Source organism: Jaculus jaculus, chromosome 4 (assembly GCF_020740685.1).
Source record: "Jaculus jaculus isolate mJacJac1 chromosome 4, mJacJac1.mat.Y.cur, whole genome shotgun sequence".
NCBI lineage: Eukaryota > Metazoa > Chordata > Mammalia > Rodentia > Dipodidae > Jaculus > Jaculus jaculus.
Genome location: NC_059105.1, coordinates 176,555,390 through 176,569,327, shown reverse-complemented (window position 1 = coordinate 176,569,327; position 13,938 = coordinate 176,555,390). Strand labels below are relative to the sequence as shown.

Genomic DNA, 13,938 nt, shown 5'->3' with positions numbered 1-13,938 from the left:
TATGATTCTAAGACACTGGCATTTTGCAAGGCTAAAGAACTGACTACTGCTATTTTCAAACACGCAAAAAAGTTCAAGGGCAAATAAACAGACATAGATTTTTGAAATGGACATTTAAGCAATTTCTGATCCATTTAAGACAAAACACACAGACATAATAGTTGTTCAATTATGAAATATTTATTATTTTCCACATAAAATGAAACTACAATTATAAATACGAGCTAAGAAACAAGTTGTAAACATGAATTATGTTTTACAAGGTTAATTTGCTACATGACCATGACCTTGGAGTGCTAGACAAGATGATGATTAAAGGTCCTTTAAGTGCTAGATTCTGCAACCCCAATGGTCTTGTTATTTTATATAGCTAGAAAATGCCTTTCTTTTAAAAATTACATTTTTCACATTTTCAGTCTATTCTCAATACAGTGAAATTTTAGCATACAATTATAGAAACAGAAGCTTTATTCAGAGATTCAAAGTAACTTAAAAGTACATTTACATTAACAGGTTCAGACAGAATAGAAGGTGAATCTGAACAGTTTTTCCCAACATTAATGAAATTGAGGCTTAATACTAATCAAAGAGCATCTCTCTCACAAGTTAAATATGAATTACTTTAACTTAAAAATTGCACACATAGACAACATTCAGAGCATTTACACAGCACTATTTTAAAAATAAGTTTCTGGCCTTTAAGAATTAAAGTTCCCAGTAACAAGATTCAGATATACAACTTAGCCTAGTCACAAGAAGCAAGTGCATATAAATATTTGATCCCTTCTCCAGCACAATTAACTGAAAGCAGACACTTTTAAAGCTTCAATACACCATTTTGTGGTCTCCAATAAGTAGCTCATAATCTTATCATGGGGATATATTTTCAAGCTAGAAAAGAGGGAAGCTATAAATATAATAATTAGATTTTATACTGAGTTTCAAAACTTTAAAGGAAAACAAAATTTAAAGAATTTTTCTTCTAGACTTATATACTATTCCACTTTTCCTACTAAATTTATTTCAGGAAATTTCAATGTAGCATAATTCAGAGAACACAGAGGACAAGAAGGGTAAGACTGACAAAAAACAAGACACCCTCAGAAATACACCAATAGTTAATGTTTACAGAAGAAAAACTCCTAAGAGCAAATAAGATGGAACTTAAAACTCCTTCTTCAAGGCCCTTCTGTTCAGTTCTGCCATCCTGAGGGTCTGCCTGGGTCTCGGGCTGCTGCTGTGGGGTGAGAACCTAGCATGTTTAGTACAACTCTGAAGAACACACTGCTTCGCACCTCGTTTGCATCAGCTCATGTGAAAAGAGCTGAATCCCAGCGTCTGAACGCTGATCTTTTGTGCAGCCATCTGCCTGCATCAGATCTCTGGCACCTGCTGGCTGGGGAGGCCAGGGAAGTCTTCCGGCAGCACGACATGGAGTCTGCAGGTGGGGCAGGTCCCCTGTTGCATCAGCCATGGTCTAATGCACTGGGGAGCAAAATAGTGCACGTTAGCCTCACAGACATCAGCGGCCCCTACTTATCGGGAAGCACCAGCGTGTCTTCCGAGTCTTGCCAAGCCTCCCGCTACAAGCACGACACCTCCTCTGGTTCCATCGCTTATTCCACTCCTCTTTTTGTCCCACCTTGTTTTTAGGGTGACTTGTAATTCTTCCTGACAAAGACACTGGGGGACATGTGCGCTATTCTCTGGCTTGGTTTCCCACATATATATTTCTCATTTATGACCCAGAAAAATTATAACTAAGCAAACCGCAGTTACTGGAATCTTGTAAGAAGTGTTTGTGATGCTGTGAAGTCTATAGATGACTGACCTTGACACTGATCTTAAAGTATGAGTTATTTACTAAGTTGTTTGTTTAAGTAATGACTCTAAAAACAATTCCTTGCAGTCTGTCAAAATAATGGACAGCCAAGTCAGGCAACATAATTAGGAAAAGGGAGTATAGTCAATGCCCATTAACTGATCTTCAAAAGTAACTTAGATGAGTTATGCACTTTCTGATCACTGGGTATTGCCACATGTTTAAAAAAATATTTCTATAGATGGTGACATTAAAAAACTTCAAATGGGAAAGTCTGTGGGTATCATTCTTGGAGATCATTTGGTATTTTTTTAATACCTCTTCAGGTGAAAACAAAGGAAATATGTGATTTTTACCAGGTACCCATAATATATCTTAGCTTAATTCCTTGAGAGGCATTTCTTGTATAGGTTATCTTTTTTTTGTCAAACTGTAAGAGGATTTGGGAGAATACAATATAATAATGGTAACACACAGCAGCAACACTAGGAGTTAATTCATATACATTCCAAGGACACGCAAAAAAGATGCCAGACTCACATTTTATTTTTCTAACACCAGGACTCAAGCCTCAGAATCTTCAAAGGCAAATACAAGAGCTTGGACAGAGTGCCAAGGTGAGTCGTGTGCTTTGTAATGGTAAGAGATCATTATTGCAGAGACAACAGACACTGCACACAAAGCACGTCAAGTAAAGCGGCACTTCCGGGTTGCTGGCTAGATCTGTTGCTCAGCTGCCATGTCAATCAATATTTCCCCTAGTCCTTCTCAAGCGAACTGTCTGCCGCGAACCATTTAAATCTCAAAGCTGTCCTCATCCCCTGTAAAATGCACTGAGATCTGAGAGGATAGTACAACCATGACTACATAGAGGGATAAAGGCATAAATGATTCTATTTGGTACTAGGAAACTGAGATGCAGAGCTCTGCTCAGTGGGGTTTGTCAAATGGTGCTAGATGTTGATCCTACCTATTTTAATTAAGGCACTATAAATCTTACCTAGCTAATTCATGATAAACTATTAATATGACATGTTTAAAGGGTTACCTGAGAATGGAATTTATGAGCACAAGGCAAAACTGAAAGGTTTTCTGGAGATAGATTTTCATGGCAGATCACACAAGGTTCCTCTTCTTCTTCCTCTTCCTCCTCCTCATTCTATGAAAAATATACATGTTAAGTTTAGACTATTTTGTCCTCCCAAATCTAAATGTGTTTACAATCAACAGTCTCTGCCTTACCAGATTACTGGCTCCTTCCCATGTGGCAGAACTCTGTGAACTGTGAGGCCTCCATGCAGGCTTGGGAGTCTGGGGAGCATTAGGCTGTGATGAAGAATGGCTGGGTGAAGTGCAATCACCATTGGGTACGGACTTTTCTTGACTCTGAAACGATAGTATTTTATTTATTGTTAAGAACTGTTTTAAAACAGTATATAATGACAGAATGACACACATGGAGTGTAGCAAGAATTACCAAAGGGATAAACAAAAAGATTCATAATAAAGCTTGACCAAATGCAATGCTTGTCAGGAGTAGGGCTAAGGCCAAAAGAAGCTCCATGTTCTTGACAGCTTTGTTTGGAGGGTGTAGCAGAGGAGGGCAGCTACTCACACACCTGTGACCAGAGAGCTGTGCTCCTTCAATGGAATGGGGTGTGCAGTGCTGAGAGAAAGGAGACGCCTGCCCAGCCAGCACAGAAGTCAAGTAAACCTTGGCAATCAATGGGGTGACAGACGCTGCAGCCAAATCACCCATATATTCACTATGCTCTTTTAAATAAATCTTTTAAGAAAACTAGAGACAAAATTCCCATTTAGATTCATTCAAAGTAACTGATAGAAAATTTTAAGAGAGTCAATTTTATCCCAGCTTGATAAGAAATTTCCTGTGTCATTTGTCATGTTGAAATTGTGGAACTATCTCCTGTTCATTAATGATCTAATATGAGTAAAAGTTACTGACTTTTCAACATATTACAAAGATAATTAAACAGCTGTTACACAGACAAGAGCAAAGACATATAATTTTTGCTGCTGGTACTTTTTTTTCACCTGAGATTTCTTCGGATCAATCAGTTGGGAAATCTTGTACACAATTTCATCAAATGTCAGTCCAGATAAGGACTTTCCATGGACATCCTTTAATTTTTCTAAGAAATCCGTAAGCTCCTTTCTGGAAGAGATTGAGAAGAGAGGGGGTGATTTTCCCGCTGACTTGAGGCTGTGCCCTCCCAGTGAGATATAAGACACTATCTACCATATGACTGTTATGTAGTATACAGACTCAACTCTACAATCTTTTATCTAAGAAGCTCCATCTGAATTTATTTGAAACCAAAATGAAAATTGATGTGTGATATAGTCATGAAAAATAAGTTAAGGTTTTATTATTTTATCCAAAAGAATATTTACCTGTGTCTAGAGAAGCTCACCATGTGAAAACTGAATTTACTTAATTATGGTCTTCATAGCACCTAAACTTCCTGCTAGACTTAAGTAATCCTTTTTATTGCTATTTTTTACTTTCACAACTCACTGACAGAAAATAAAGATTAAACAAAAAAGAATACCAAACATTAAAAGGCCTATGCAGGGCTAAAGAGATGGTTCAGCTGCTAAAGGCACAAAGGCTAGTGACCTAGGTTCAATTCTCCAGTGTCCACATTAAACCAAATGCATGAATTGGCACATGTATGTGAAGGATTTTTGCAGTGACAGGAGGCCCTGGTATGCCTTTTGCAGTCAGCTTCCTGTTGCAGGAAGAAAACACCTGAACAAGAGTAGCTTGTGGGAGGAAAGGGTTATTTTGGCTTATAGACTTGAGGGGAAGCTTTGTGATGGCAGGGGAAAACGATGTCATGAGCACAGGGTAGACATCACCTCCTGACCAACATCAGGCGGACAATAGCAGCAGGAGAGTGTGCCTGGAAAACACTGGCAAAGGAAATCTGACTATAACACCTTTAAGGCCGCCCCCAACAATACAACACCTCCAGGAGGCTCCAATTTCCAAATTGCCACTAGCTGGGGACCTAGCATTCAGAACACTTAAGATTCTTGGGAACACCTGAAACAAACCAGCACATTCCACCCCTGACCCCCATAAAATGAACCATCCATGATCTAAAGGTAATGCATCCAGCCCAACTCTAAAAATCCCCATAGTTTTTATCAATCCTAATGATGTTCAAACATCCCCATAGTCCAAGGTCTTTTAACTGAGCTGTAAAAGCAAACAATGGCACAGAATAAACATGCACACTGAAAGAGATGGCACTGGGTAAACCAAGAAATGTTCAACCAATACAAGACTTAAAACAAATAAGGCAAGTATGAAATTCTGTAGCTCCATGTCCAATTACTCTAACCACTGACAAGTCTCCAAGTCTGAAAATTCTAACCAGTGACAAGTCTCTGGAGTTCCAATTCCGCCCCTCCAGCTAGGCTACTTACAGTCCCGGATAACTTCATCCAGTGCCATTAGTTCTCCTTGGCAGTCATCCCATAGTCCTGGCATCTCCACTGGGTCTTCACTGCAACCCATGGTTCATCATTATGGCTCCACTGGGCCTCCATGCAGGTAATTAAAAAAACCTGCTTCACACTGCCCATGGCCCATTTCCAAAACACAAAACCATGTTGCCAATTCAGTGACCCTCTCTTTCTTGCATTTGTCATACTTCACTGTACCAGGTAGGCTACCAATTTGTTAATCCAGGGGGTTAAATAAATCCCAATTTGAAAAGCAGGACACTCCTTCTCCATTCAGGCCCCTTCAAAAGAGCCTGAATCCTTCCTTGTTGTTCTAATGTGGAGCAACTGGCCTAATCTCAATGGTTGTAATTTTTCAAACAATTGTAGCTGAATGGGCAGTAGTTTCAGTCCAAAGATTTCCTTTTGTTCTGTGCCATATCCCTCTTTTGACACCAGTCCGTTTCTATGCAATACAACCCAGAGTACAAATTTCCAGGATGCAGGCAGACAGAATGCAGCAAGCCTCTGAGATAAACTACTCCTAGACCAGTCCTAACAAGGTTCTTTCTCACCCTCATAAGCTAAACCTCACGGTCTATAGTTCATACAGCATTCAGGTCTTCTAACTCTGACCAGAATAGTATATAAAGTTTATAGCACTGCAAAGCATCTCTTATGCCAAGGTTTCAAATTAATCCATATTCCTTTCACAAATCAGTTCCAAAAGGCCAAAAGCCACACAGTGAGGCTTCTATCAGTGGGGTTTCTATCAGTAACAACCCAACTTCTTGGGACCAAATTTAACTTATTGCAGTCAGCTTTGCATTACTGGCAGAAAATACCCAACCAAGATACATTTGTAAAAGTAGAGGGCTTATTTTGGCTTTACAGATTTGAGGGGAAGTTCCATGAGGCAGGGGAAAACATGGCACAAGCAGAGGTGATATCACCTCCTGGTCAACATCAAGTGGACAAGAGCAAGCAGCAGGAGAGTGCGCTAAACGCTGCCACGGGGAAGTTGGGTATAACCCATAAGCTCACCCTCAACAATGCACCGGTTCCAGGAGGCTTCAGTTCCCAAATTGCTACCAGCATTCAAAACACATAAGATACAGGGACACCTGAATCAAACCACCACAGTGCCAATTCACTCTCCTCTCTCTCGCTCTAATAAATAAGTAAAAATATACTTTTACTTAAGAAAAATATACATTTATTACATAATAAAGAAATATGTAATTATTTGAATCAGCATGTTTCTTTTCAATACCTGAAGTCCACTGACACAGGGCCTGTATCTAAACTTGTGACAGAAAGACAGGATGAAATACTTTTTCCCACATGAAGTGTCATTTTGTGGTCATTACATAGTGCCTTCATCTACTATTTATTCATTTCATACTTAGCTATTACTGTATGGTAGTTCTATTTCAAGTTTCATAATGGAATTTAAAAAAACAAAACTCTTAACATTAATGGGAACAATATGTAAAGCAGTAATTTTTGAATGAAAATATTATGGAAAACTAGAATCATTTCTTTTTTTTAATTGACAACATCCATAATTGTAAACAATATCCCATGGTAATTCTGTGCCTCCCCCCACTTTCCCTTTTGAAACTCCACTCTCCATCATATCCCCTCCCCCTTTCAATCATTCTCTCTTTTATGAATTATTTCTTTTTTTAAGCTTATTTTTATTTATTTATTTGAGAGAGAGTGAAAAAGAGAGAGAGAGGGAAAGAGAATGAGTCTTCAACCTCTGAAAACAGATGCATGCATCACCATGTACATCTGCCCAATGTGGGTCCTGGGGAATATAACCTGGGTCCTTTGGCTTTACAGGCAAGCACCTTAACTGCTAAGCCATCCCTCCAGCCCAAGAATTATTTCTTTACATGTAAGAATAGAAATAAAGTTAAATTGCATAGTAAAATCTCCATAAATATCTTTCTACCAAAGACAAAGTATGTAAAGCCAGCAAAAAAATTGTGGCCTTTAACTGTACTTGCTAACAGAGAAATGGTAATTACCCTCAACAAAATTAAAGAAACAGAAATAAAATCTGATGATGCTGGGACTTAGCACCCAATAAACTTAAAATTTACTTTGGTAATAGATTATCAATGTAATTTTTGCAGTGGGTGGCATTAAAATTGGGTAAATATACAACTACTACTTTCAGTAAATGAGAAAACCTCACTTTAAGCAGACATTTTTCTCATGATTTAAGACTAATAAAAAGTGGTGATGTTCAACATGTCTAGCTTTATCCCTTTTTAGTCGCATTCAGGTTACAAGCTATGGTAACAAAGTATCAGTACTCTGTGCGCATCAAGCTTCTCTGAAGGGCTTCGTGGCCACAGTGTGATGAAGGAACACTGAGGTACCTGGTCTGTTGTGGAAATGCTGTGCTCAGCTTGTCTGCAATCCTCTCCAGATTCACCATGGAAGAATCACTGCTAGGACCTGTACTGGGAGGGGCAGCCTCTCCTACAGGTGCTGGCAGCGTCCAGGCTATGCCAGTCATCTACAAGGGGCAAAAAGTTATAACCTATCAGTTTCAATTGGGAAGTAATATTCTAGGCCAACAAGACATTTTCATGACTCAGAAAATAAACAGAATGAAGAACAATATATCCAGCCACATGCCCTTTTTAGTTTTTTTTTCTTAGCAGGTATAATTAACTTTCTGGTTTGTTATAACTATTTTAACTAACTTTACAAGTTGGAGCTGGGTGTAGTGGTGCAAGCCTTTAATCCTAGCACTTGGGATGGAGACTCAGGAGGATCATTGTGGGCTAAACACCAGCCTGGGACTACAGAGTGAGTAACAGGCTAGCCAGGGCTAAAGTGGGACCCTACCTCAAACAAAAGGGGGGATATAATTTCCTCAGTAATTACCAACATATACAGAAGTATAAGTAAGGTGTTTATTACTGGTATATGTAAAATAATAATGGAAAATTGAAAACTACCCAAAGTTGGACAACAAGAAAATAAATAAATTACAGGATATTAATCAAGTTATTACAAATATGTGTATATATATTTGGACATAAGAAATGTCTACAGAATAGGATTAGTTTAGAAATAGGTATAGTTCTTATGACACTATTCCTTCACTATTACAAATGTTTAGCAGTGCATGCACAGAAAAGTCTAAATTATATGACCATCTCTTAACAGTGATTCTTTCCTAAGGATTCATTCACAGAATAATTTTGTTTCTACCTTCTACTTTTCAACATGGTTTGTAATTTTTATAATTATTATATACATTTATAACTAGAATAGTAATGAAGATAAATCTTCAAACAAGTAAATAAAAATAATACTAAGACAAGAATTGCTTTTGCCCACTGTCTCACAAATGCAATAGCCAAAGGCAGTGTGTAAGCTAATATGATGTGTATATAAGTAAGCCAAGCAACCATCAACATATTTACCATTTTGTAAGGTAATTCTTCCCTAGAAATATCAAGATTCTAATTAATCAATGTCAATAAGCAAAATTTTAGACTGCTCATGTATGGTAATTATCTTCATAGCAACTTTTACCTACAATTCTGAGGGTTATGATGAAAACTTAGGAACTACTAAGAGTTCCTAGAGTAATATGTACAAAGCTTAACAGGTGAGGACCAAAACATTGCCCACTCCTGACCTTTTCCCCAGGAGTGAGAAGGGAATCTTAGATGGTTAAGAGACCTTATTTGCAGACAAGTGGCATCTACATAAACGAGTCCACCTGATTACACATTTCAAAAGGAGTCGGTTAGAAAGATGTAAGTAACATATATATGCAGTGTGTCTATGTATGCATGTGTGTTTAACTACCTACTTTCCCTACAGAAAAAGTCAGGATTAGAAAAATTTTCATTAATTATATCTAATATCCTTTTTTCAGAATAGTTTTTAAACCATAAGTTTACCTTAATCAACATAGTAAGCCTAGTCATTTTAACTGTTTTTATTCCCTCTTCAAAGATGGCTAAGGCTTATCTTGTTGTCTTATAGCTAGGAATATCTATAACTTTAAGGTGTATGTTCCATGCTAATGCTGTTTACAGATATAGCTGGAAACAGCATGTGCCCTCCACGGTGCATGTATCTAAATAAAATTTTTCTTTAGCTTTGTGGCATATTTTAATAGTCTGTTGTGACTTGGCTTGCTTTTAATTCCATCCAACAGTCACACTAAATATAAACTATCCACTGAAAATGCCAATCTACCCTTTTAGTGTTACCTGTTACAGAAATAAAACTGGTAATATAAGAACAGTTAGAAATATATATTTATCTTCGCATGTAAAAACCAAGCCAATATAAGTTAATGATATAAATAAGTACTCACCCAATTATTTAACTATTATCACCACCATGCCCATCAACATATCAAACAAATGAACAAACAGAAAACATTTATTTAGAAATAATGTGAGAAAGAAGACAGAACTAGTTTGTGCTTATTTTACTAAGCAATGCTCTTACCAGTTGGGGTCTAGGTTGACTGGCTGCAGAGATGACTCCAGGGCAAACTGCAGGCATCTGAGGAACAGTAAGTATGGGTCTGAAAAAGGACTCCTTCACAAGGGGTCTTCCCAAGAACTGCTGCATCTAACATAGGGAAAAAATCCACATATTTATACATGCAATGACTTAAACTCATAGAGCAATGTAAGAGGTACAACTATGATTTGAAATTTAGGTACAAATCATATTAGAAGCAATGTATGCCAGAATAATACTTGAATATATGAATATTGGAAAAGCAAAGGGCAGTGCTATACACTGGATACAGCAGTGGTAGAAAAGAATGCGAGCTAGAGTTAACTCCCACTTTCTCTCTTCCTAGTTGGTAACCTTGGATGGCCCATTCCTAGTCTGGGTTAAATTTGATGATCTTTATGCTTTCTCCCCGAAGTAGTAATGCAAGGCTCTCAATGGTGGTTCTTAGTGTCTGCTGCTCAGACTGCTAGACAGCACTGATTGTAGCGATCACCTTCTCTGTGCTGGGACCAAACAAGTGACAAGAAGAAACTTCTGGAAGGAAAGGGTTTGTTACTACTTTATAGTTTCAAGGGAAAGCTTCATTGTGGCAGAAAAAGCAAAGAAGAGATAGGCATGGACCACATCTTCACACAATCTGCGCTGAGTGTGGCCAGTGAGCCTGGAATATGGTATTGTAAAGCCTTCATTTCAATGACAAACTTCCTCTAGCAAAAGCTCCCCTTGCAAAGGCTCCACAATCCTCCCAACAGTGCCACCGGCTGGGGATCAAGTAAGAGGCTTCATCACACACACAAACGTAATGCCATAGGGGACACTTGTTTTACATTCAAAACACTGCATTCCACCCCTTAGACTCATAGTCCCCATAGACTCATGGCCATCTCATCATGCAAAATAAATTCAATCCAACTTGAACCATCACACATGCCATGACCCTCTATTTCTTGCATCTTCATGCTTCCAAAACCAGTATCAGGTGGTGATGCTGGCAGTTATTTTTATCCAAGAAAAACAAGCTTGACCACGAGGAGCAGGAAACCCCGTCAGCACTCTTCCTTCAGGGCTCCTTCATAAGACTGAACACTCCTCCTAGAACTGTGATGCAGTGAAGCTGACCCATCTGCAATGGTTCCAGTAACAGAGATTGAAGGAGCTGTAATATCTGGGACTCAAGACTTTCATTTCTTGCTGTGCCAAACTTCATATTATTCATATCCTTTTTCTCTGTACTTTCCTCCACCAAACACATTAGCCCATTTCTTCTAAATTTAACTTTGCTCAAGTTACTAGGACACAGGCAGAACATAGCCAGACTTTCCACCAGAACATCCCACCGACTGCCTCTAGCCCAGTTTCCAAGAAAATCTTCTACCCACCCCATCTACTGTTTGCTGCTCATAAGCCAAGCTTCCACAGTGTACACCTCTCTCTGCATTTAGATCTTCCAAACTCTCAACAAAATGACCCATTAAGCTCTGGCTGTAGTATTTTAGAGCTTCTCTAGTTCAAAGTATCAAATTCTGCCATATTTCTCCTACAAACTAGTTCCAAAAGACTAAAAACCACACGGTCAGGTTTACTGTATCAATGACCCCATTTCTTGATACAATTTTCTTCTCGATGCTGGAACAAAACACCAGACCCAGAAGCATCAAAAGGAAGGAAAGGGCTTCTTTCTTCACAACAGAGAAAGCATGGCAGGAGCAAACGTTAAGGGACTGCATCTTCACATATCAGCAAGAAAGAAGCAGCAAGAGTGTAGGGAGCTGAACAGGGCAGGTAGAAGTAGGCCATACGATTCTAAGGCCCACCCCCGCAACGACACACCCCTCCATCCAGGCTCAACACTGCAAGGACTCTGCAATCCATCCAAGCAGTGCCACTAGGTGAGGATTAAGTATGAGGCCCGATTACAAATGCATGAGGCTATGGGAGACATTTTACATTCAAACCACATTTATATTTAGAAATTTCTCAAGGAATTTGGTTATCCATAGAAAATATTGCTTTTATAGTGTATTGAGCTTACCGCTTGTGCTTATCTCCAAAGAATATAGAAGAACAAAGTAGAGTTTGCTAGAAGAAGAAGCCTAGACCATAACAGTGATCAATAGCAAAAAAAACCAAAAAAACAAAAAAAAAAAACACCTTGTCATCTTGAATTTATAAGGGGATAGACATACTGAGCATCAACCCCTGCTGTATCGGGGCATATCATGAGCATAAAAACAGGAGTTCAATATTAGTTTGCTAGCCAGGCATGACAGCACATGCCTTTAATCCTAGTACTTGGGAGGCAGAGGTAGGAGGATCATCATGAGTTCAAGGCCAACATAGTGAATTCCAGGTCAGCTTGAGCTAGAGTGAAACCCTACCTTGAAAAGCAAAAACAAAAACAAAAACAAAAACAATGTTGGTTTGCTAAAACAAGAGAATATTACATATTTAAGTAATATATATATCTAAGTAATGATCCTAATGCAAACACATGAAAAAGTTAATGGAAACTTTATAATGGATCATTGATTCTTAAGATCATTAGAATAGACATATTGTACCTTATAAGGAAAAAATGAAATTTTGAGACAATTGGCAAAATATTAATTCTAACTGGATGTCAGATGATTATATTTATAACTTAAAATTATCTTAGGTAAAATGATGCTGTACTCCTATCCAATAAGTGTTCCTCATATTTTAGTGTATATATGATATAATATGATACTATGTGATGCCTGATCTTGCTTTACAGTATTCCAGAGGAGAAGATGAAAGACATGCCTTAAATACGACTTTTCAGGTAATACTATGGGATAGGGAGATGGCTCAGTGAGTAGAGAGCTTTTCATGTAACTGTAATGACCCCACAGTACTGGCTCAGCACTCTGCTGGCACAGAGCCTCCTAGGAGTGCTGAACTGGCTTCTGCTGCCCAGACACTCAAAGATGGTGACAGCTGTGGTCCAGTGAAAAGACAGAGTCGTAGACCTTGGCTTCACTCACAAGGTACTGGTTCTGAAGACATTCAGAATGCAAGAGTTAAAAGGTCATAGAGACTTCCACCAAGATTTTTAATGAAAAGGGCTGGGGAATCAGCTATTATGTAGCAAGGCTGAATTTTCTGTGGGAACCCCTAGTGCACAGAACTGTGAGGATGAAGCCTAAACTACAACAGAGACTCCAGGATGGTGGAGGTGCCAGTAATAGGGAATGTTTGCAAATCAGAACTATAGACAATGAGAGGAGAAAGTATAAGAGAGAGGCCTTTGGGCTACACACATAAAGATGCTAGGGATGTGGTTACTCAAGCTGTTTGGAATTCATAACAAGTATGACATGTCAGACATAGAACTAGAGAATTTGATATTTGCCCTGCTGGGTTAGGGTCTTGCTTTGGTCACATCACTTTTTTTTTCTTTTCCTTTTCTTTCTTTCTTTTTGTTTCTTCGAAGTAGGGTCTCACTCTAGCCCAGGCTAACCTGAAACTCACTATGTAGTATGCCTTGAACTCATGGCAATCCTCCTATCTCTGCCTCCCAAAAGAGTACTGCAATTAAAGGGATGTGCCACCAAGCTCAGCTACATCCTTTTTTTCCCTGTGTCCCTAGTCCTCTCTTTTGAATTAGGAATGTTTGAGCTGAGGAGATAGCTTAATGGTTAATGTCACTTGCTTGCAAAGCCTATCAGCTGAGATTCAAACCCCTAGTACCCACCTAAAGCCAGATGCCAAAAAAATGGTTGCAAGCTTCAGGCATTAGTTTGCAGATGTAAGAGACCCTAGAGTGCACACACACACACACACACATATAAAGATATTTTTTTAACACTTGCTTAAATTAGGAATGTTTCTGTGCTGTTATCATAAATTGTGTTTTGATTTTTCAGCATCTCACATATAAGCATTTGCCTTGACTTTCAGAGAAGATCTTGAAATTGGACTTATTGCATTTTATATTCTGAGATATATATTAGTCTTTGAGAAGAGTAGGGATGGATTTATGATGGCTAGCCTTAATTATTAATGCAGTTAGATTTAGAATCTCCTCAGAGCTTGGTGAGGCACAATTCTGGATTGTGTCTATGAAGATGTTGCAAGACAGGATTACTGACCTACTCTGAACATTG

At 38.5% G+C, this 13,938-nt stretch overlaps 1 protein-coding gene across 6 annotated transcripts in view; it reads right to left on the bottom strand.

Annotated features, from left to right (window-relative positions):
• Positions 1-977: 977 nt before the first annotated feature.
• The window catches only part of Dzip3 (DAZ interacting zinc finger protein 3), an 80,962-nt gene continuing 68,001 nt past the window's right edge, over positions 978-13,938 (bottom strand). For all 6 annotated transcript variants that reach the window (XM_045147297.1, XM_045147298.1, XM_045147294.1 and 3 more), the window contains 6 exons: positions 9,794-9,919; positions 7,690-7,829; positions 3,878-3,998; positions 3,065-3,208; positions 2,871-2,981; positions 978-1,485 (listed from right to left, as the gene is read on the bottom strand). In XM_045147297.1, the coding sequence (XP_045003232.1) occupies positions 1,375-1,485; positions 2,871-2,981; positions 3,065-3,208; positions 3,878-3,998; positions 7,690-7,829; positions 9,794-9,919 (753 nt within the window). In that variant the 3' untranslated portion in view covers positions 978-1,374. The remainder of the gene's footprint in view (positions 1,486-2,870; positions 2,982-3,064; positions 3,209-3,877; positions 3,999-7,689; positions 7,830-9,793; positions 9,920-13,938) is intronic.